We start from the raw sequence: 20,348 nt of genomic DNA, 5'->3' as shown, positions 1-20,348 counted from the left end.
CCAGGGGAAGCCTCCAGTGTCCCCTCTACCACTTGGCTTTGTTCCCTTGAGGTTTTCTCATTAAACCTCGTTTGGCTGGTAGATGGTGAGTCCCAGTGGTCCTCTTGTCTGCCCCACCCCACGCCTGGGTTACAGACAAAGAAGGCCACACCCAACTTTTGAACTCAAACCCTCATGCCTGTGCAGCAAGTGCTCTTACCCCCTGAACCATCTGTGCAGCTCCTAAGCCTCGTGTCGTTGTGGACAGACTTGGGGCATGTTTCTGTCTTCAGTTCTGTGTCTCTCTCTGGGTCTGAGTGACTTGTCATTGTGTCTGGACATGTGATCTGGGAGAGCTGGGTCTTCCCACCCCCTGAGTGTTTTCATGAGCATATCTCCTCTGTACTGAGTCTGCTGGTGGCCTTCCCATTCTCACCCTGACCAAAAGCAACCTGAGGGAGGAAAAGATTTACTTCAACTTTCAGGTTACTGTCCATCACTGAGGGAAGGCATGACAGAAACCCAAGGCATTGACTACAGGCCAGGACTGAAGCAGGGACCACGGAGGAGTGCTGCTTCCTGGCTGGCTTCCTTAGCTAGCTCAGGCACACCTGCCTGGGGATGGCATCACCCAGAGTGGGTTGGATTCTCCCACGTCAATCAATAGTCAGGAAAATGCCCCACAGACATGCTACAGGCCAATCTGAAGTTTCTCAAGTTTCTCAAGTGAGATTCCCTCTGCCCAGATATGTCTAGGTTTGGTTCAAGTTCACAAAAAACCAAAACCAAACAAACCAAGACAAAACAAAACAAAACAAAACAAAAAAACAACCAAAAACCAAAACACCAAACAACAACAACAACAACAACAACACAAGCATAGTGCGTTTCCTTGTCCTGGGTAAGCCTGCCTCCTATGCTGGCTGAGCGTTGGATGTCTATGTGTGTGCTTGTGTGTGCTTTCGTGGTGGGGTTCTGTGCGCCTAGGCATGCCTGTGTCCCTCTGCACTGAGTGAACTCCTTTCTTGCCTCCATACAGTGTCCAGCCGGCTATTCTGGTGACAGTTGTGAGGATGATATAGACGAGTGTGCTTCCCAGCCTTGCCAGAATGGAGGCTCCTGCATCGATCTTGTGGCCCACTATCTATGTTCCTGTCCCCCTGGCACACTGGGTATGTTAAGGCCAGGGTTGGGGGGCAGGATAAGAGGCTGAGTTTGTAACCTCCCCTGACCACTCTCTTATACCCTAGGAGTTCTCTGTGAGATCAATGAGGATGACTGCGGCGCGCCCGTGGACTCAGCCCTCCGGTGCCTACACAATGGCACGTGCGTGGACCTGGTGGGCGGCTTCCGCTGTAACTGTCCCCCAGGATACACAGGTCTGCACTGTGAAGCAGACATCAATGAGTGTCGCCCAGGGGCCTGCCACGCAGCACACACCCGGGACTGCCTACAGGATCCCGGCGGGCACTTCCGCTGCATCTGCCATCCTGGCTTCACTGGTAAGTCTGACAGAGAGACCGACCGTCCAGGAACCCGATGTGGGTTCTGCCATCGCAGCTGACCCTCCTGCATCCGTCTGCCCAGGGCCTCGCTGTCAGACTGCTCTGTCCCCTTGTGAGTCCCAGCCCTGTCAGCACGGAGGCCAGTGCCGGCCCAGCCTAGGCCGCGGAGGCGGGCTGACTTTCACCTGTCACTGTGTCCAGGTGGGTGTGACTGGTAGGGGTGGAGGCCCTTGAGGAAAGGGAAGGCCTGTGGCTTCCGGGAAGCATGTCTATAAGGAAGACAAAGAGGTTCCGAGGTGTAACTTAGTGAAATTGTGACTTGGCTTCGTTGCTTCCTGGGGGAGGCGTGGCTATCTTCAAAGTGAGGTCGATAGAGGAAAGGGGAGGTGGCTGGAACTGGGGAGGTTGGGAGAGGGAGGTCATCATTTCTCAAGTCTTGATCTCCACTCTTCTCTCTCTTTTCCACCCTCCTGTTTCTTCTCACTGCCATTTTTTTTTTCCTTTTTCGGTCCTCTTACCCCACCATTAGCCATTCTGGGGTCTGCGTTGCGAGCGGGTGGCACGCTCCTGTCGAGAGCTGCAGTGCCCAGTGGGTATCCCATGCCAGCAGACAGCCCGTGGGCCGCGCTGTGCTTGTCCTCCCGGACTGTCCGGACCCTCCTGCCGGGTTTCTAGGGCGTCACCCTCAGGAGCTACTAATGCTAGCTGTGCCGCTGCCCCTTGTCTGCACGGGGGCTCGTGCCTACCTGTACAGAACGCCCCTTTCTTCCGCTGTGTATGCGCTCCGGGCTGGGGTGGCCTGCGTTGCGAGACTCCTTCCGCAGCCCCCGAGGTCCCCGAGGAGCCACGGTGCCCGCGAGCGGCCTGCCAGGCCAAGCGAGGGGACCAGAACTGCGACCGCGAGTGCAACAGCCCAGGCTGTGGCTGGGACGGCGGTGACTGCTCGCTGAGCGTGGACGACCCCTGGAGGCAGTGTGAGGCGCTGCAGTGCTGGCGTCTCTTCAACAACAGCCGGTGTGACCCGGCCTGCAGTTCTCCAGCCTGCCTCTATGACAACTTTGACTGCTACTCCGGTGGCCGCGACCGCACCTGCAAGTGAGCCCTCCCCCCCCAACCCCGACTCTGTTCTTCTGTCCATCTGTATGTTGCACTGTCAGCGAGCCACACCTGTCGCAGTCTGCCTGTCAGTCGGTTGTTTCGATCGTCTGATGGGCTGTCCCTTCATTTTTCACATTCTAAGCACTGGTGGCTTCATCTGCCTGTTCCCACCGATGTGCCTCATCTCTGCCCATTTAGATTTTCAACTACATATTTTGCCCATTTGCTCTGTCTACCTGCAGTTGCACATCCCACCTGCCCACACTTAGGACTTGTTAATATGCCTTTCTTAAAATTTAAAAAAATGAACCTGGGTCTAGTTGCTCACACATTTAATCCCAGCATCTGGGAGGTAGAGACACAGGTTGGGATATAGTTCAGTGGCAGAGCCACCCCCCTAGATGACACGAGGCCCTTGGTTCAATCCCCGGCATGGAAATAAATCCACCAAAGTCAGGCACACTAAAAATATTTAGTTACTTTTGGGCATGTATATTTTTGTCTCCAGACTTGGGCCTCATCCCTGAGGTGCCTTATATAAATTATGTATAGAGGGCTGGAGATGTACCTCAATTGATAGAGTGGTTGACTAACACCCACAAAGCCAGGCTTTGGTCCCGAGCATCACCTGGACTGTGAAAGGTGATGTGTGCTTGTAATCCCCGCTCTCAGCAGCTGGAGCGGGAGGAGAAACTCAAGATCTCCTCAGCTACAGAGTTTTTTTTTCTTTTTTCTTTTTTAAATTTTTTATTTTTTGTTTATTTATTTATTTTTAATTTTTAAAATTTTTTTGGAATTGCTTTTTTCGAGACAGGGTTTCTCTGTATAGTCCTGGCTGTCCTAGGACTCACTCTGTAAAACAGGCTGGCCTCGAACTCAGAAATCTACCTGCCTCTGCCTCCCAGAGTGCTGGGATTACAGGCGTGCACCACCACCGCCTGGGGTTGTTTTCTTTTTTAAAAATAGAGTTTCACTATGTTGCCCTGGCTGGAATTGGCTATGTAGATCAGGCTGGCCCTGAACACACAGAGATATCCTTGTCTCTGTCTCTGGAGTACTAGGATTAGAGATATATGCTAACATAGGGAGTCTGAGGCCAGCTTGAAATACATGAGATCTTATCTTAAAATATTTATAAAAAGATGTCTCATTGCATTTATTCGCATATATAATATTTAAGCATATATGCAAATATTCCAAGACTCTAATTTGAACTCTGAAATAGTTTTAGTCCCAAGTATTTCAAATTAGGAACGCAGAGCTTGTGATTATGCAGCTAGCTACTTCATTTGCAGAAAGCTTAGACAAGGACACCCCCCAAAAAAACAAACAAAAACCCCCATGGTAGCTCTTCTCTGTGTGTGCATTTAGGTGATGCGAGGAATCTCTGACCTTGTGTTCTCTGTCCCTAGCCCAGTTTATGAGAAGTACTGCGCCGACCACTTTGCAGATGGCCGCTGTGACCAGGGATGCAACACCGAGGAGTGTGGCTGGGATGGGCTGGACTGTGCCAGTGAGGTCCCGGCCCTTTTGGCCCGAGGGGTTCTGGTTCTCACAGTTCTTTTGCCTCCTGAAGAGCTGCTGCGCTCCAGTGCCGACTTCCTGCAGCGACTCAGCGCTATTCTGCGCACCTCGCTGCGCTTCCGCCTGGACGCACGTGGCCAGGCCATGGTCTTCCCCTACCACCGGCCAAGCCCTGGCTCTGAATCCCGGGTCCGTCGCGAGCTGGGTCCGGAGGTGATCGGGTGAGTGACTGCGGTCCAGGGCTGGGTATAGCGATCAGGGCGCCATGATGCAGACCTTCCGTTTCATGCTTCTTGGTTGAGAGCGCTCTTTGCAAGGCGTCTTCCGCAGGGGTTTCAGTGTCTGTCGGTTGACTTCCTTGCTATGGCTGGGGTTCATTCTGTGTACGTTACAGGGAGTCTCGGTGCAGCGCTGAGATTTTATTCTTCAAACGCAGGTGACAATGGAAAATGTCTCTTAAATTTTAGAGTGTGTCCCTTGGAAGAGAGCAGGGACGCTACAGGATGGGGTGAGAGGGTGGCGATGCAGAATTGCACCTTGGGGGCTAGTGCCACACCATCAGGAGAAGCAGGTTGTTTTTACAGCAGTTAGAGGCGTGTGGGGGCTTAAAAAATAACTTTTAATTAAAAAGACTTATTATTGCTAGGCAGTGGTGGACCTTTAGTCCAGCACTTGGGAGGCAGAGGCAGCTGGATCTCTGAGTTCCCGGCTAGCCTGGTCTACAGGTCGAGTTCCAGGACAGCCAAGGCTACACAGAGAAACCATGTCTCTAAAAACAAAACCAAGCTGGTGGTGGTGGTGGTGGTGGTGGTGGTGGTGGTGGTGGTGGTGGTGGTGGTGGCGGCGCACACCTGTAATCCCAGCACTTGTGAGGCAGACACAGGCGAATTTCTGAGTTTGAGGCCAGCCTGGTCTACAGATTGAGTTCCAGGACAGCCAGGGCTACACAGAGAAACCCTGTCTCAAAAACCAAAAACAAACAAACAAACAAACAAACAAAAAACAAAAAAACAAAACAAAACAAAAAAACAAAACCAAAAGGAACAACAACAACAACAAAGGGTTTATTTTCGTGTGTATGATGTGGGTGCGTGTAGGTCCCCAAGTGCTGTGACACTTTTGATGCTGCATGCATATACCGGTTAGAGGACAACTTTGTGAAGTCAGTTCTCTGTTTTCATCAGTTTGTCAGGCTTGCATGACAAGTTTGCCCCATGAGCCATTTTGCTGGTTTGTTTGTTATTTTCTTCTTGGTGTTTGTTTTGTTTGTGTTTTATAGGCATTGGCCTAAAATTCAATCTGTGGCCCAGGCTGGCTTGGACTCATGGTTGGTTCTCCTCCTCAGCAGTCCCAAGCACTAGGGTTGCACGCGCACACTATCACCCCGACACTCCCTCTCTCTCCTCCTCCCTCTCTTCTTTCCCCTGCCCCCTCATCTCATGAAAGTTGCAGAACTTGCTCACTGGTGACCTGGTGGGGGGACCTGAAGTGGGAGAGGCTTTTGTTGAGGTCTCACCAGAGCCTGAAGATTGGGCCCTGATAAGGAAAGGATGGCCGAACTTTAGAGATCCTGTGGTTTGTGGGTTCTGATCGAATGCAGGCAGAGGTCAAGGAGAGGGGCCGGGTGGTGCATGGGCTCTTCCTTGGCTAAAGTGTCTTAGCGAGGAGGACACAGGGTTAAGCAGGCGCCATCTTGGAGCTTGCAATTCTTAGGGGGTCTTGAGGAATGGGGAGGAACCCCAGGAGATGACTGAGGGCTGAAGATGCACACAACACAACTGGGTATTGGAGGCCATTGGAAGGAAAGAAGGGAGGGTCAAGGAAGCAGGCGAGAAGGAAGTGAAGAAGGAGTCTAAGGAATCTTAGAGACCTAAGGATCGAGGGATATTAGAGGGTGCGGCTCTGTGGTAGAGTACCTCTCTTGTACTCATCTCCAATACCACAAAGGATAAGCCAGGCAGTGGTGGCGCACGCCTTTAATCCCAGCACTTGGGAGGCAGAGGCAGGCGGATTTCTGAGTTCGAGGCCAGCCTGGTCTACAGAGTGAGTTCCAGGACTGCCAGGGCCATACAGAGAAACCCTGTCTTGAAAAACAAAGAAAAAAAAACCCAAAACAAAAAACAAACACAAAGGATAGAGGAGAAAAAGCAAGCTGTGAGAGAAATTGGGACATGGTACACTGTCCCAGCCAAGGGCTACACCAACAGACACTTCCAGGGCACACAAAAACTTTTTTTTTTTTTCCGAGACAGGGTTTCTCTGTGTAGCCCTGGCTGTCCTGAAACTTACTCTGTAGACCAGGCTGGTCTCGAATTCAGAAATCCGCCTGCCTCTGCTAGGATTAAAGGCGTGTGCCACCACATGAAAACATTTTTGAACTCACTCACAGCTTTGGGACACTGGTGATCAATAAGACCTGTTGGGAGAGGCAGTGGGTTTGGTGCCAGCTGGGAGTTGGGTGAGTGGCAGAGATATGGAGAGTGGAGACGGAGGTGTCTCTCTGAGGTCGGCGTCTGCGTTCTATGGACAGGGGTTGAGCCTTTGGGTCTCTCTGCCCCTGCAGCTCTGTGGTGATGCTGGAGATTGACAACCGGCTCTGTCAGCAGTCAGCCGAGAACGACCACTGCTTCCCCGACGCCCAGAGCGCTGCTGACTACCTGGGAGCCTTGTCGGCAGTGGAGCGACTCGATTTCCCATACCCGCTTCGGGATGTGCGAGGTGAGGTGGGGGAAGGGAGGGACCTTAGAGCATGTAGCCCCAGAGATGGTCGAAGCCCTGTGAGCAAGGCTGAAGCTCTGCCCCAGCGCTAAGCCAACCCCACGGGACAGAGCCGCCCGGCTCCATGGCTACAGCCCTGCTTCAGCTGAGCGTCGCCCATGACTGCCATGCTTGTTCCTGCCCTGCTGCTTGGCTGAAGGCTCATCTGCCACTTCCATCCCACAGGAGAGCCCCTGGAGCCCCCAGAGCCGAGCGTGCCACTGTTGCCGCCGCTGCTGGTGGCAGGGGCCCTCTTTCTACTGGTCATCTTCGTCCTGGGTGTCATGGTCGCCAGGCGCAAGCGAGAGCACAGCACCCTCTGGTTCCCTGAGGGTTTCGCATTGCACAAGGACGTAGCTGCTGGCCACAAGGGCCGGAGGGAGCCTGTGGGACAAGACGCACTGGGCATGAAGTAAGAAGCTCACCGGCTCTCTGTCCCCAACTGTGGGGCCCTGTAAGCCCCACATCATACCCACCTTGGTCATGGTCCAACCTCTGACCCCAACCTAACTTCAACTACAGACTCTATCTGGGGCTTCAGTGTTAATCCTCTTGACCTCATGATCCCCGGATTGCCCCCGACCCCTGACTCTTGACGTGATTTTTCTATTTCTATCCATTTCCTGACTCATATCTTCCCCTGACCACATCCTGAACTAGCCTCACAAAATTCATCCTTATTCGCCCCTGCGTGACTGCTGACCTCAAGACTTTTGTCATTTCAACCTGTCCCTGACCAGAAGGACTGCATCCTTGTTGATTCCCAAATCACCTCTGGCTTCAACGCACCTGTACCTTTGACCTTTGACCTTTGACCTCACCTCAGACCCCCATTTCCACCCAATCCTGCATTAATTCCCCCATGTTCTTCAATCCCAAGCCTTCAATTATTCCTCAATACCTATAACCATATCCTGATCTTAACCCTTCCCTATGACACCGTGATTCCTGAGTCCTCATCATGACAGCTCAGTCCTGGCTATCCCATTTGTCACTAGAGTGACTTCCTCTGTCCCTGTGGCTTGCCTCATCTGTCCTCATACATCCATGTTCCGTTGTGTGTGCCACTCGAGACTCAGTTCACCTTAAGATTCCGGCCACCTCCGCGTGGCTGGTACTTGCTGGTTGTTGAGCAGGTGTGACAACCGGCGTTTGATTCCCTAGAACCTGTATAAATGCTGTAAAATCCTTAAATGCTCAGTGGGCACGGCAGCCTGACTTGGAAGACCCGGTCCCTAGAGCAAGCGGACTAAGTGAGTCCAGTCATATCAATGAGCTCTTGGTTTGATGGAGAGACCCTGCCTCGATGACCAAGACTGAGGAGAGACTGAAAATGATTCCTATTCATCAGCCTTAGACCTGGACACCTATGCATCCAGAACACACACACACACACACACACACACACACACACACGCACGCATGCACACATGCACACGCGTGCACACCCCCCCCACACACACACACGCACACACAGATGGAAAAAGAAAACATTTTGATTGTCACCTGACATGACTCCTGCAGCTTCTTTATCTCTATCCTCTATCTTCATCACTGGAATCTTTGTCAACAACCCAGGAACCCCTCCTCAATTCCTGACCTGCCTCTATGACCTCTGGTTGAACTGAACCCTAAATCTCCCCCCCCCCTCCAGGCCAGATGTCTCTAGTGCACTTTCTCACGTCTTTTTCTTCCTGTTTTCCCCAAGGAACATGGCCAAGGGTGAGAGTCTCATGGGGGAGGTGGCCACAGACTGGAATGACTCAGAATGCCCAGAGGCCAAGAGACTGAAGGTATTACCTGCTTCTCTGACCCTTTCCTTCAGGGTTCCAAGTTGGCACTCCTGGTCCGCTGGAGAGCTCAGGGGAGTCTCTCTTCTCTCTACTGCTTCAGCCTCAGACAATTACCACATTCTTAATGTGGCTCTGTTGCTGTGTTAGGAGGAACAGAGATTTGCTATCGGTTCCCTTGGCGGATGGGAGTTCCCCTTCTCTTCACATAGATTTCCTGCTCCCAGGTTTGCCTAGGGTCACCCTAGAGTGGCAGCTCTTAGCCTGTGGGCTGTGAACGCTTGGTGCTCTGTGTGTGTGTGTGTGTGTGTGTGTGAACGACCTTTTCACAGCAGTTACCTAAGGCCATTGAAAAACACATTTTTACACTACGATTCGTAACAGTAGCGAAATTGCAGTTATGAAGTAGCAATGAAAATAACTTTATGGCTGGGGTGGTGGTGGTCACCACAACATGAGGAGCTGTATTAAAGGGTTTGCAGCATCAAGAAGAGTGTGAACCATTGCTGTAGAGAAGAATGCAAACCATACCCTAGCCCACAGAGTGATTGTTTTTTCTGTTCTTTGTCCAGCATGCCCAGCCTGAAAGTGTCCCTAGCTGGCCTAGGGTTCTATCCATTCTTAGGAGCCACACCCATTTATTTGGGCTGGGAACTCCTGTTTCAGATGACTCAGTCGGTAAAAAAAGAAAAGAAAGCTGGGCGCCCTGTGGTACACGGGGCAGTCCCAGTGCTGTGAGGTGGAGAGAGCAAACCCCTTGCTGGGTAGCTAGCTTAGCCTTCTCGGCAAGTTCCTAGTTAGAAGGACACTGTCTCATAAAGGAAGATGCATAGTGTCAGAGAGTGGTGGCGCACACCTTTAACCCCAGCACTTGGGAGGCAGAGGCAGGCAGATTTCTGAGTTCGAGGCCAGCCTGGTCTACAGAGTGAGTTCAGGACAGCCAGGGCTACACAGAGAAACCCTGTCTCGAAAAACAAAACAAACAAAAACATTTGCATTCACTTGTTGTTTATTTATGCTGTGTGTGTGGGGCTTGTGGGCTGCCTTATGAGTGTGATGGTCAGAGGACAGCTGTGGGGTTACTCTCTTTCTACTGTGTGGATTCTAGGAATCCCGCTCAGGTCATTGGGATTGGTGGCAAGTTATCTATTGTTTAGATAATTTAGTTAAAAATATCTTTTTCTTTTAATTTTTTTGTTTTGTTTTTTGTTTTTTGGATTTGTTTTTTTTCCAGACAGGGTTTCTCTGTATAGCCCTGGCTGTCCTGGAACTCACTCTGTAGACCAGGCTGGCCTCAAACTCAGAAATCCGCCTGCCTCTGCCTCCCAAGTGCTGGGATTAAAGGCGTGCCCCACTGCCACCCAGCTAAATATTTATTTTGGGGTATATGTGTAAAGTGTTGGTGTGTGGCAATGTGTGGAGAGCCACATTTAATCTGCAAGTACATTTACCCGCTGAGCTCTCTTCCCAGCTCTGTTTTATTTTCTTGAGACAGCAGACGGCCCTTGGTCTCCTACACCTGGATACAGCTTCTCCGCCAACGCCCCGTGGGGATGCTCGTGGGGACGCCCGCCCCTTTCTGGTACCGCCTCTTCCACCACCAAACGGGAGATGAGAGCCTGTGTCTGTGTCCTTCCTTCCAGGTAGAGGAGCCAGGCATGGGCGCCGAGGAGCCTGTGGATTGTCGCCAGTGGACCCAACACCACCTGGTTGCTGCGGATATCCGCGTGGCGCCCACCATGGCTCTGACTCCGCCTCAGGGAGATGCAGATGTGGACGGCATGGATGTCAACGTCCGAGGGCCTGGTGAGTGTCCTCCCCAAACCGGCCCTCACTGGTCCCACCCGCTAGATCACACTCCAGGATTCCGGGAGTGTCTGTCTGGGCGTCTGTATCTGGTGTGTGTGTTAAGCCAGACTTTAGGTTGCAAGTGCTTAGAACACCAGGCAAAATAAAACAGAAAACAGAATGTAGGCTGGCGTGCGGCTGAAAACCTTGAGGCTATTTGGATCCTGGGCTTTTTTTTTTTTTAATGAGATTAAGTTTCCTTCTTTTATTCTCTCTCTCTCTCTCTCTCTCTCTCTCTCTCTCTCTCTCTCTTTTGTTTTTCAAGACAGGGTTTCTCTGTGTAGCCCTGGCTGCACTGGAACTCACTCTGTAGACCAAGCTGGCCTCGAACTCAGAGATCTGTCGGCTTCTGCCTCTTGAGTGCTGGGATTAAAGGTGTTTGCTCCCCCGCCCCCAGCTTTTTCTTCCTTCCTTCCTTCCTTCCTTCCTTCCTTCCTTCCTTCCTTCCTTCCTTCCTTCCTTCCTTCCTTCCTTCCTTCCTTCCTTCCTTCCTTCCTCCTCCTCCTCCTCCTCCTCCTCCTCCTCCTCCTCCTCCTCCTCCTCCTCTTCCCCCTCCCCCGAGACAGGGTTTCTCTGTGTAGCCCTGGCTGCCCTGGAACTTACTCTGTAGACCAGGCTGGCCTTGAACTCTCAGAGATCGCTTACCTCAGCCTCCGGATTACTGGGATTGAAGGCTTGTTCCGCACCACCTCAGCCTAGCTTTATTTTTCTTCTCTGTCTCTTCCTTCTCCTTCTTCCCCTCCTCTTCTTTGTTATTCTTTTGTACAAGATTTCACTATATGGCCCTGGCTATCCTGGAACTCATTTATGTAGATGTTGTGAAGTCACAGAGATCCCCCTGCCTCTGTCCCCCCAAGTGCTGGAATTAAATGTGTATGCCATCATACCCAACTGGAACTTATTTAAAACTCACAAGTGCGTTAGTGCACTTGGAAGTCAGAAGAGCCCTCACTTAGTTATCTCCATATCTTCCTGGTCTGGGTCCCCGGGGTCACCTTTGTGCTGTCTGGTTTTCCCACAGCTCCCTTATCCACCAAGCTCCAGATCCTAGACATTCAATCCCTGGCCCCGCCTCCCCGCCCCGCCCCCCTCCTTAGCTTCAACCACACAACTTGTCAAGAAAGTCTTAGAGTAGTTCTGACAGGGTGGACTAGAACCATATACTTTTTCTTGCGCCAGTCAGTGTGTCTAGAGCCTATAAAATGCAGATAAATCAGTTCCCATCTAGTCTGAGGAGGGCTTGCTACTAGGGAACGCATGAGAAGGAAAACTGGGGAAAAGGTGGTATCCTTTCCGTTTACTCCAAGTGCTCTGCTTCCTGGGATCGCTTTTGCGATAAATCATGGAATCTTTGTGGGGTGGCTTTGCAGTTGGGAGAATTTACCTCTGTCTGTGGCGCTGTGTGTCCCAGTTGCGTCTAGTACAACACCCCTGACATTTACCCCAGGAAGACCCGTATGCCTGTGACACGTTACTGGTCCCTGCAGATGGCTTCACCCCACTTATGTTGGCCTCCTTCTGTGGGGGAGCCCTGGAGCCGATGCCAGCTGAGGAGGATGAGGCGGATGACACATCAGCCAGCATTATATCAGATCTGATCTGCCAAGGGGCGCAGCTCGGGGCACGAACCGACCGCACTGGCGAGACCGCCCTGCATTTGGCTGCTCGGTATGCTCGCGCGGACGCAGCCAAGCGGCTGCTGGATGCTGGGGCAGACACCAACGCCCAGGATCACTCGGGCCGCACCCCTCTGCACACTGCAGTGACAGCTGATGCTCAGGGTGTCTTCCAGGTGAGACAGGCCTGTCTCTTCAGATTACAGAGCTATGGGTGGGGATCAGACACACCTAGATTTGAGCCCAGGTTGGTCTTGCAAAGCTTTTGTCTTTTTTTTTTTTTTTTTTTTTTCCGAGACAGGGTTTCTCTGTGTAGCCCTGGCTGTCCTGTCCTGGAGCTCACTCTGTAGACCAGGCTGGCCTCGAATTCAGAAATCCCCTTGCCTCTGCCTCCCAAGTGCTAGAATGAAAGGCATGCACCACTAACACCGAATCGATTTTTTTTAAAGTATCATTAAAATTACACTCATTTGGTGTGTGTGTGTGTGTGTGTGTGATGTTGACTGGTTTGTGTGTGTTTGGGTGGCATATGTGCACCTGTGTGTGCACATGCCTATCGTCCATCTTGCAGAAGCCAGAGGAGGCTGTTGACTGTTCTGCCCTATTGTGCTCCACCTAATCTTTTGAGACAGAGCCCATCGGTGCGCCTGGAGCTAAGCTGGTGGCCAGCAAGCTCCCATGACCCTCTTGTCTTCTCCCACACTGGGGTTATAGGCACACGTGGCCAGATCTGGCTTTTTACATGGACTTTGGGCTCTAAAGTCAGGCGCTTGTCCCCTGGGCCATCTCCCTGGCCTTCCCCCATCAGACTGTTATTTAGATCCATTTTGAATGCGCATATTTTTGAGTTACAACGTGCTCAGCAAGAATGTCACCTCGGTTTTAAGTCAGGAGATCTCTGTAGCTCACGGGTTTCAAGCTGTGGTGTTCAGGGCCCTCCAGGTGCTGCACACTCCTCTCCCGAGGCAAGATGTCCTGCCATGGCTTCTGTGGTTGTTGTTGTTGTTATAGATTCTCATCAGGAACCGCTCCACTGACCTGGATGCGCGGATGGCAGACGGCTCTACTGCGCTGATCCTGGCGGCCCGCTTGGCAGTGGAGGGCATGGTGGAAGAGCTCATCGCCAGCCATGCTGACGTCAATGCGGTGGATGAACTTGGTAAGTGCTGCGGGGGGGATGGGTAGGGCCTATGGGCGCTGCTGCCCTCTTAATGGGAACCTATGTTGACAGCAAGCGTGTGCTTAGGTATGCGTACCGGGGGCTCACACACAGACAGAACAGGACCCACAGGGGGCTCCAGTTCAGAAAAGATGTAGACTCCCTAACACACACTCCTCTCTCCTCCTCCCCTCCCTTCCTCTACCTTTCCCTTCCTTTTCCCTCCCCATCTCCTTGACCCCATCTCCTACTTCCACATTATGATACTCCTCTTCCTCCCCTTCCTTCCCTGCTTCTTTCTAGAGTCCAGATAGTTGTCTTTGAGTCTGACTTATTTCACTTACCGTGATGGTCTCCAGGTCTACTGATTTCTTGAAGAGTGTTTAATTTGACTCCCCGTACTTTGGAGGCAGGGTCTCATGCAAGCTAGGATTATTAGCCTCCAATTCACTATGTAGCCGATGATCTTGAAATCTGATCCTCCTGCCTCTGTTTCCCAAGTTAGGCAGTTGTCACCACATCCAGCTCAACTTCTTTGTTTTGGTTGAGTAGCATTCCGTTGTACACAACATGGATGGGCGCCTAGGCTGAGTAACACTCCATTGTATGCAGTGTGGATGGCCACCGCGGCTGAGTAGTACTCCGTCTGTACTCAGCATGGATGGGTGCTTAGGCTGATTGGATTATGTGGATGCTGCGAATAGCCATGTGGCTGCCACAGTTGGCATGGGTGTCCAGACATCTCTTATTGTATACTGACCCAGATTCCCTCAAGTATAGACCAGGGCGCGTAGAAATACCATACCCGGACGTTTAGATTTTTGAGGACCTTCCATAGCACTCTCTATAGTGGCTGCACCCGTCACTTTATCACCAATAGTACATGGGGATCCTTTTCTCTAGGATTTGTATTCTTTCTTTCTTTCTCCCTTTCTTGGATGTTTTCATGATTAAAGTCATTCTGGTAGCATCTAAGTATAGTTTTTTGTTCGTTTTTGTTTTGTTTTGTTTTTTGGTTTGAGACAGGGTAGCCCTGGCTGTCCTAGAACTCACTTTGTAGACCGGGCTGGCCTCAAACTCAGAGATAACCACCCTCCGCAAGTCTCTGTCTCCCAAGTGCTGGGGTAAAGATGTGTGCCTCCACCACCTGAGCATCTCCGCATCGTTTAGTTTGTATTTTGTAAGTTTTCTTTATGGCTAGAAATGGATAAAGTTTTTTTTGCTGTTCTTTTGTTGTTGTTGTTGATGATGATGTTGTTTTGTTTAGGACTACTCACCGTGTAGTCCTTGGTGTCCTGGAACTTGATATGTAGACCAGGCTGACCTCAAACTTACAGAGATCCACCTTCCTTTGGAGTGCTGGGATGAAAATTGTCAGCTCATTGGCTTATTTATTGATCGTGCTATTTGTTCTTTAGGCACCTAATACTTTAAGTTCTTTATATATTCTGGTTATCGATCCTTTGTTAGATGAATAGCTGGCAGTTTTTTTTCCCATTCTGAGAGGGGGACACTATAAAGTGCAGGGCTTTTGTATGCCCTTCCTTGGTCTTGAATAATGACGCAGACACTTTTATATTTATTAAAAGCTTCAGGCCCTATGGCTGGGCAGACACTCAGCAGGTTTGACCTGACTACACTGGCCTTAGACTACTTCCCAGCCACGTGGCCAGTTACCTGCCATCCTGGGCTCTCTTTGGCACCTTCTTTTTTTGTTTGTGTTCCCTCCCCGTCTCTTGGTCCATCCAGGCATGGAAGTGCCACCTTTGGCTCTCCTGCCCAACTATAGGCTACTTGGCTCTGTATTTAACCAACATGGAGGTGATGGAGAAAAATATCTTACAAAATACCAAGTCATACCAAAGTCCAGACTATAACCCGATCTCTGGGAACAGAAATCAGCATATAAATACACCGTGCACAAAAACATCCCCAAACAGGACTCTTCACATGTTTTGCTCACACTAACCAAACACTGCAACTTGCTGCTTAGGGTGCTGCACTTTGAGCCTGTCTAGCTGCTTTGTTCAGGAAATGGACTCTCCTGCTTCCTGCTAGACAGTAGGATAAACTTGCAGCGGTGATCCATGGGGGCAGCTGCCTGGTAGCAGCCTGCTTGTCTGGGGGCTGTCGTGTGCAAGGGTCACAACAAGCTGTCCTCGTATCCAAAGGCCTCACATAGCTGTAGACTCTTACAAACATTTGCTTGAAGTACCCTTGGTCTGTTGGTGTGTTGGATGAAGGTCTGTCCTGTGCACTTGGCATGTGGGACTGTATCCCACCGGGAGCATCCTGCCTCTGCTGTTACGGAGTAGGCTGGGCTTCTTTCCTGGGTCCTCGTTTTAACAATAAAAGGATTTAGGAATGGCCTCAGAAGGAAGCTCATGCAAAATTAGACTAGAGTTCGGTAGAAAAGCAACAGATCAAGCAAGCTGTCAGTCTCCCTGGAACAGAGATGGAGAAGAAGATAAATTCACATCTTTTGAGATATGGCTGGAAGGCAGCAGCTTGGTAGGAGTCGGGGGAGAGGTGAGCTTCAGAGGACAAGTGAGGACTCATGTCCAGGCTTTAGTCAGTATCTGAAAGAAAAGGAATAGAAAAGAAAGGAAAGGGGTGGGGTGGTGGTGGATGATGCATTTGCTATTCAAGAGCGAAGACCTGAGTTTGGTTCTTCAGAAACCCATGTAAATAAATGCTAAGTGAGTGAGACGGCCACCTGTAATTCCAGAGACAGGGGATCTTTACCACAAGCTGGCTAATAAGATTAGCAGTATTGGTGAGTTCTGGATTGGATTAATAAACCTTACCTCAATGAATATGGTGGAAGAACCAGCTTCCACATGCGCATGCGTGCGCACGCACACCATACACACACACACACACACACACACACACACACACACAGACAGACACACACACAGACACACACACACACAGACACACACACACAGACACACACACAGAGAGACAGACAGACAGACACACACACAGACACACACACACACACACACAAACATGTATACACAGAAAAAGAAAAAAAATTCAGGAAAACTGGCAGGCTGTCTAGCGGTGGCTCCAGTGTGCTGTCTGATGGAAATCCTGCAAGCAGCTGCTTTGAGGGAGGGGCCCCTAGGAAGGAAAAATACAATATGTCATTAAGGGGATAATTAGTCCTCTCCCGTCCTTAGCATGTCTTCAGGTGACTCAGATTTCTTGGAGGGGACAAAGTCTTGGCAGAGTCTTGGACAGGTAATTGACAGGCTCTGTTGGGATATCTTTAAAAAATAGTCTATTTATGTTTGTTTTATGTGTAGGGTGTTTCATCTGCATGTATGTCTGTACACTCCATGCATGCAGTACCCACATAGTCCAGAAGAGGAGAGGGCATCTGGTCCTCTGGAACTGGAGTTACAGACAGTTGTGAACTGTTATGTGGGTACTGGGGACTGAACCTGGGTCTTCTGGAAGACCAGTCAGGACTCTGAATCACTGAACTATCCCCCAGCTCCCCGATTTAACTCTTAAAAAGAGACGCCTTACGTAGCATGCTGGCCTTCCACCACCGATTGGAACTAGAACTCAGATTCTACTTAAGAACAACTTTGCATTAAGTGGGCCTCAACAAACTCAGACACTCTCAGCTTTTTATATGGTAGTTTGAATTCTACCGAATGACAAGCAGATGTCTCTCCAAAGTAGTCTTAGTCCTGTAAGACTACTGTAACAGGCACATGACTTTGGGGGTGGGGAGGTCATTCACGGTTGATGTTAGCTAATTTTTAAAAGGCAGTTGTACAGAGACCAAAGATAGAGAGAGGGGCTTGCTCTGACTTAAGGTGAGACTTAGGACATCTTGTCACGGGTATGTGTGGATGGCCAAAATGCCTATAGGGAAGATGGGATGTGGCTCTTATAAGGGAGGAAATGACTTCTGCCGTCCACAAGGGAAGCCGGGAAATGTAGTCCTTCAGCAGGAAACTCCGTCCTAATTCTGAGAGGATATAAAAAAATGCAGGGCAGGATGTTATAGCCTTTTCTTTTCTTTCCCCCGAGGAGCGACTTTATCAGAGGGGTTAGTTCTGGCTTCAGTAAAGGGATATTTTCTGGCCATGTGGCGTGGTAGAGTCTTGATTAGTTGTGATGGGTCAGGCGATTGTCATTTGGCATTCCTGAGGAGAGCTGGAAAATAATTATTTAGAAGGCCACAAGCAGATGATTTGGTTATAGACTAGAACCGAGAGATTTGCTGGGAAGGTTGTGGGAGGGGGAGGAGCAGGAGCCTGGGCAGGAGAGACAAGAGTGGGACAAAGTGGGCAGAGGTCCCCTTGCTAGGACTGCTTACTCAGATGAACTAGCAGAAGTAGCAGGGCGCTACAGAAAATACAGGGTTAATGTGAAGAAAGAACCGTTCTGGCCTGCACCAGAAAAGGGTGTCAGAACTCTTTACGGATGGTTGTGAGCCACCGTGTGGTTGCTGGGATTTGAACTCAGGACCTTCGGAAGAGCAGACAGTGCTCTTAGCCACTGAGCCATCTCTCCAGCCCCCAAAGGTCCCTTTTCTACACGGCATCTGAACTACCCCTTTGCAGATGTGTCAGGAACAAATGGAACTTTTGTGGGCAGAGAGCCACTGGGAGAGCTTGCGTGGAGAATTTTGTTAGGATTCAGTAAGTAAAACATTTAAAAGACAGGGTAGTAAGTATTAGGATAGTGCGGAGGAAAGGGGTGCTGGAGGGGAGGAGCCAGCGTGAGAGGAAACCGGAAGGAATTTTTGTCTGGTCCCCCCCTGTGCCTTTAGGCCCAGTTCCAAACCGGACAGCATTTATTTGTAGCGGTTATTAATAAAAAGATACCGCCCGCCAGGCCTCTGCACCACTCCTTCCAAGTATGTGGTAAAGCATGACTCTTAAACTCGAATAATTAATCAAATATATTTATGTATAAGAAACTCCACATTTCATAAAGCCAGTTTACAATGATAAGGTCTTGCCCCAATATTTCTAACCTCTCCAAAACACCAGAAATGCGTCCGAAGCCATCTGGATATCTACAGTCTCCCTCTGTCCTCCGCTCCTGTCCGTCCAGCGAGCCTCCCTGTCTCTCCGCCCCTCACCTCTTAGCCCCGCCTCCTCCTCTCTCCTCCAATCACTGGCCTCTCACTGCCTCAATGAGAATGGATAGGAAACATCTTGCAACATTTATCCTTGCGCAAGCAGCCCTGTTCAAAGAGGGGCCCTGGTCAGAGCTAGTCCTTTTCAATTGTGGAGTACCGGCTCAGTCAAGGCGTTGACCTTGGTGTTGCGCTGAGCTGAGCTGGTGACACAGAGAAGTTCACTGGTGCAAAGAAGGCCTCAGTCCAGATGTTTTAGTTCTGAGTCTTGAAAACAGTTTCCAGAGTGGAAAACAGTCACCGAGGGGTGACTCGGGTGATTCATGGCCGCTTAGTCCTCTCTTAGACGTCATCCAAGCGGCTGTTGGGGGTCTGGGGTGTTGATCTCTCTGTAACTGCTTTAAGGCTGACAGAAGTGGGACGAGGGGAGCGGCCGTCAGAGTGCCTCCGAAGAGGGTCCATCCAAGGGGTCATGAGAGAACTTAAGAGTTGGCAAAGACCCAGAACATAAGCCACAGGGCGATAACTAACAGCGTAATGGAGACCATTAAGAGACAGAGTTACAGAAGGAAAACTTTTACATCCGGTTGACTGCCACTGGACGACCGGCTGCACCAGAGCTCCGAGGAAGGAAGGATAAGGTAGCTGTCAGGAGCTCTTGTAGGCATTAGAATCTCGCCAGCAGAGAATGACTGTAGCTCAGTGCTGGTCACTAGAACTTTCTCTGAGGATTGGAAGAAATGCTTGTTGGCCCAGTGTGGCTTGGCTGCTACTGGCCTCTGAAAACTGGCTTGGACAAATGAAGAGCTGTTTTCTTTTAGTCCATCCAGTGTTTAAAAGTATTGGAGCAGGGATATAGCTCAGTTGGTGGAGTAATCCTGACAGGTTCCTTCTCTACCACCACATAAAATTAGGCATGTTAATCTTAGGCAAGCCCGCAACTCCAGTGCTCAGGACCTAGCTGGAGTCAGGAGGATCAGAAGTTCAATCATTTTCAACTGCATAGTGAGTTACAGACCAGCCTAGGATACTTGAGACCTTGTCTTTTTTTTTTTTTTAAGATTAATTATTTTATGTATATGAGCACACTATCGCTATCTTCAGACACACCAGAAGAGGGCATCGGATTCCATTACAGATGGTTGTGAGCCACCATGTGGTTGCTGGGAATTGAACTCAGGACCTCTGAAAGAGCAGCCAGTGCTCTTAACCACTGAGCCATCTTTCCAGCCTCTGAGACCTTGTCTTAAACAACAACAACAACAACAAAATTAGCTGTTAAAAGCACATGCTGTTCTTGAAGAGGACCTGACAGGAGTTCTTACCACCTGTAACTCTAGTTCCAGGGAATCTGATGCCCTCTTCTGGACTCTGCAGATACCTTCCCTGTGCAAACACGCATATACACATAATTAAAAAAACAAAAAACAAAAAACAAATAAGTCTTAAAAGAAAAAGCCCACCCAGAACAGGCAATCTAGAATATAAAGATAGAAAGCACATCGACAATCGCCTAAGGCTTGAGATGTGAGGGGACTGATCAATGATGGGTAACAAAAGTGATAAAAAATGTTCTAAAAACTGCTTAATTGTAAATGACGACTCAGCAAAGACATATTGTCTTGTATATATACAAGAAAAGATATTAAAAATGGAAAATTTGAGGCCTAGTCCTAGTTAGTGTTAACTGTCAACTTGAGTCTCTGAGAAGCGCATCTCAGTTGGGGGCTGCTCAGATCAGAGTGAGATTGTCTTGACTGTTAACTGCTATCGGAGGGCTCAGCCCTGTAACGGCAGCACTGCTTGTGGGCCTGTGACCTGAGCTATACAGGAATGTTAGCTGAGGATGGACCTGCGAGTTGAGTTGGCTGGCACGCACCATCCTGCATTGTTTCTGCCGTGCTTTGCCTGGGAAGTGAGCTCCTTAGTTGGAGGTGATGTTGTGGGACCTGCGAGTCGCTG

At 50.1% G+C, this 20,348-nt stretch overlaps 1 protein-coding gene across 1 annotated transcript in view; it reads left to right on the top strand.

Moving 5' to 3' along the window:
- Positions 1-20,348, top strand: part of Notch3 (notch receptor 3) — a 46,566-nt gene that overhangs the window by 20,895 nt on the left and 5,323 nt on the right. Inside the window, exons 21-31 of the mRNA XM_052166068.1 lie at positions 1,019-1,151; positions 1,230-1,481; positions 1,567-1,685; positions 2,014-2,579; positions 3,995-4,327; positions 6,670-6,824; positions 7,050-7,275; positions 8,572-8,656; positions 10,297-10,459; positions 11,989-12,293; positions 13,129-13,276. Coding sequence (XP_052022028.1) covers positions 1,019-1,151; positions 1,230-1,481; positions 1,567-1,685; positions 2,014-2,579; positions 3,995-4,327; positions 6,670-6,824; positions 7,050-7,275; positions 8,572-8,656; positions 10,297-10,459; positions 11,989-12,293; positions 13,129-13,276 — 2,485 coding nt within the window. The remainder of the gene's footprint in view (positions 1-1,018; positions 1,152-1,229; positions 1,482-1,566; positions 1,686-2,013; positions 2,580-3,994; positions 4,328-6,669; positions 6,825-7,049; positions 7,276-8,571; positions 8,657-10,296; positions 10,460-11,988; positions 12,294-13,128; positions 13,277-20,348) is intronic.

This window comes from Apodemus sylvaticus, chromosome 20 (genome assembly GCF_947179515.1).
Source record: "Apodemus sylvaticus chromosome 20, mApoSyl1.1, whole genome shotgun sequence".
Classification (NCBI taxonomy): domain Eukaryota; kingdom Metazoa; phylum Chordata; class Mammalia; order Rodentia; family Muridae; genus Apodemus; species Apodemus sylvaticus.
Note: the sequence above shows the minus strand (reverse complement) of the source record. Positions and strands in the feature narration are given on the sequence as shown.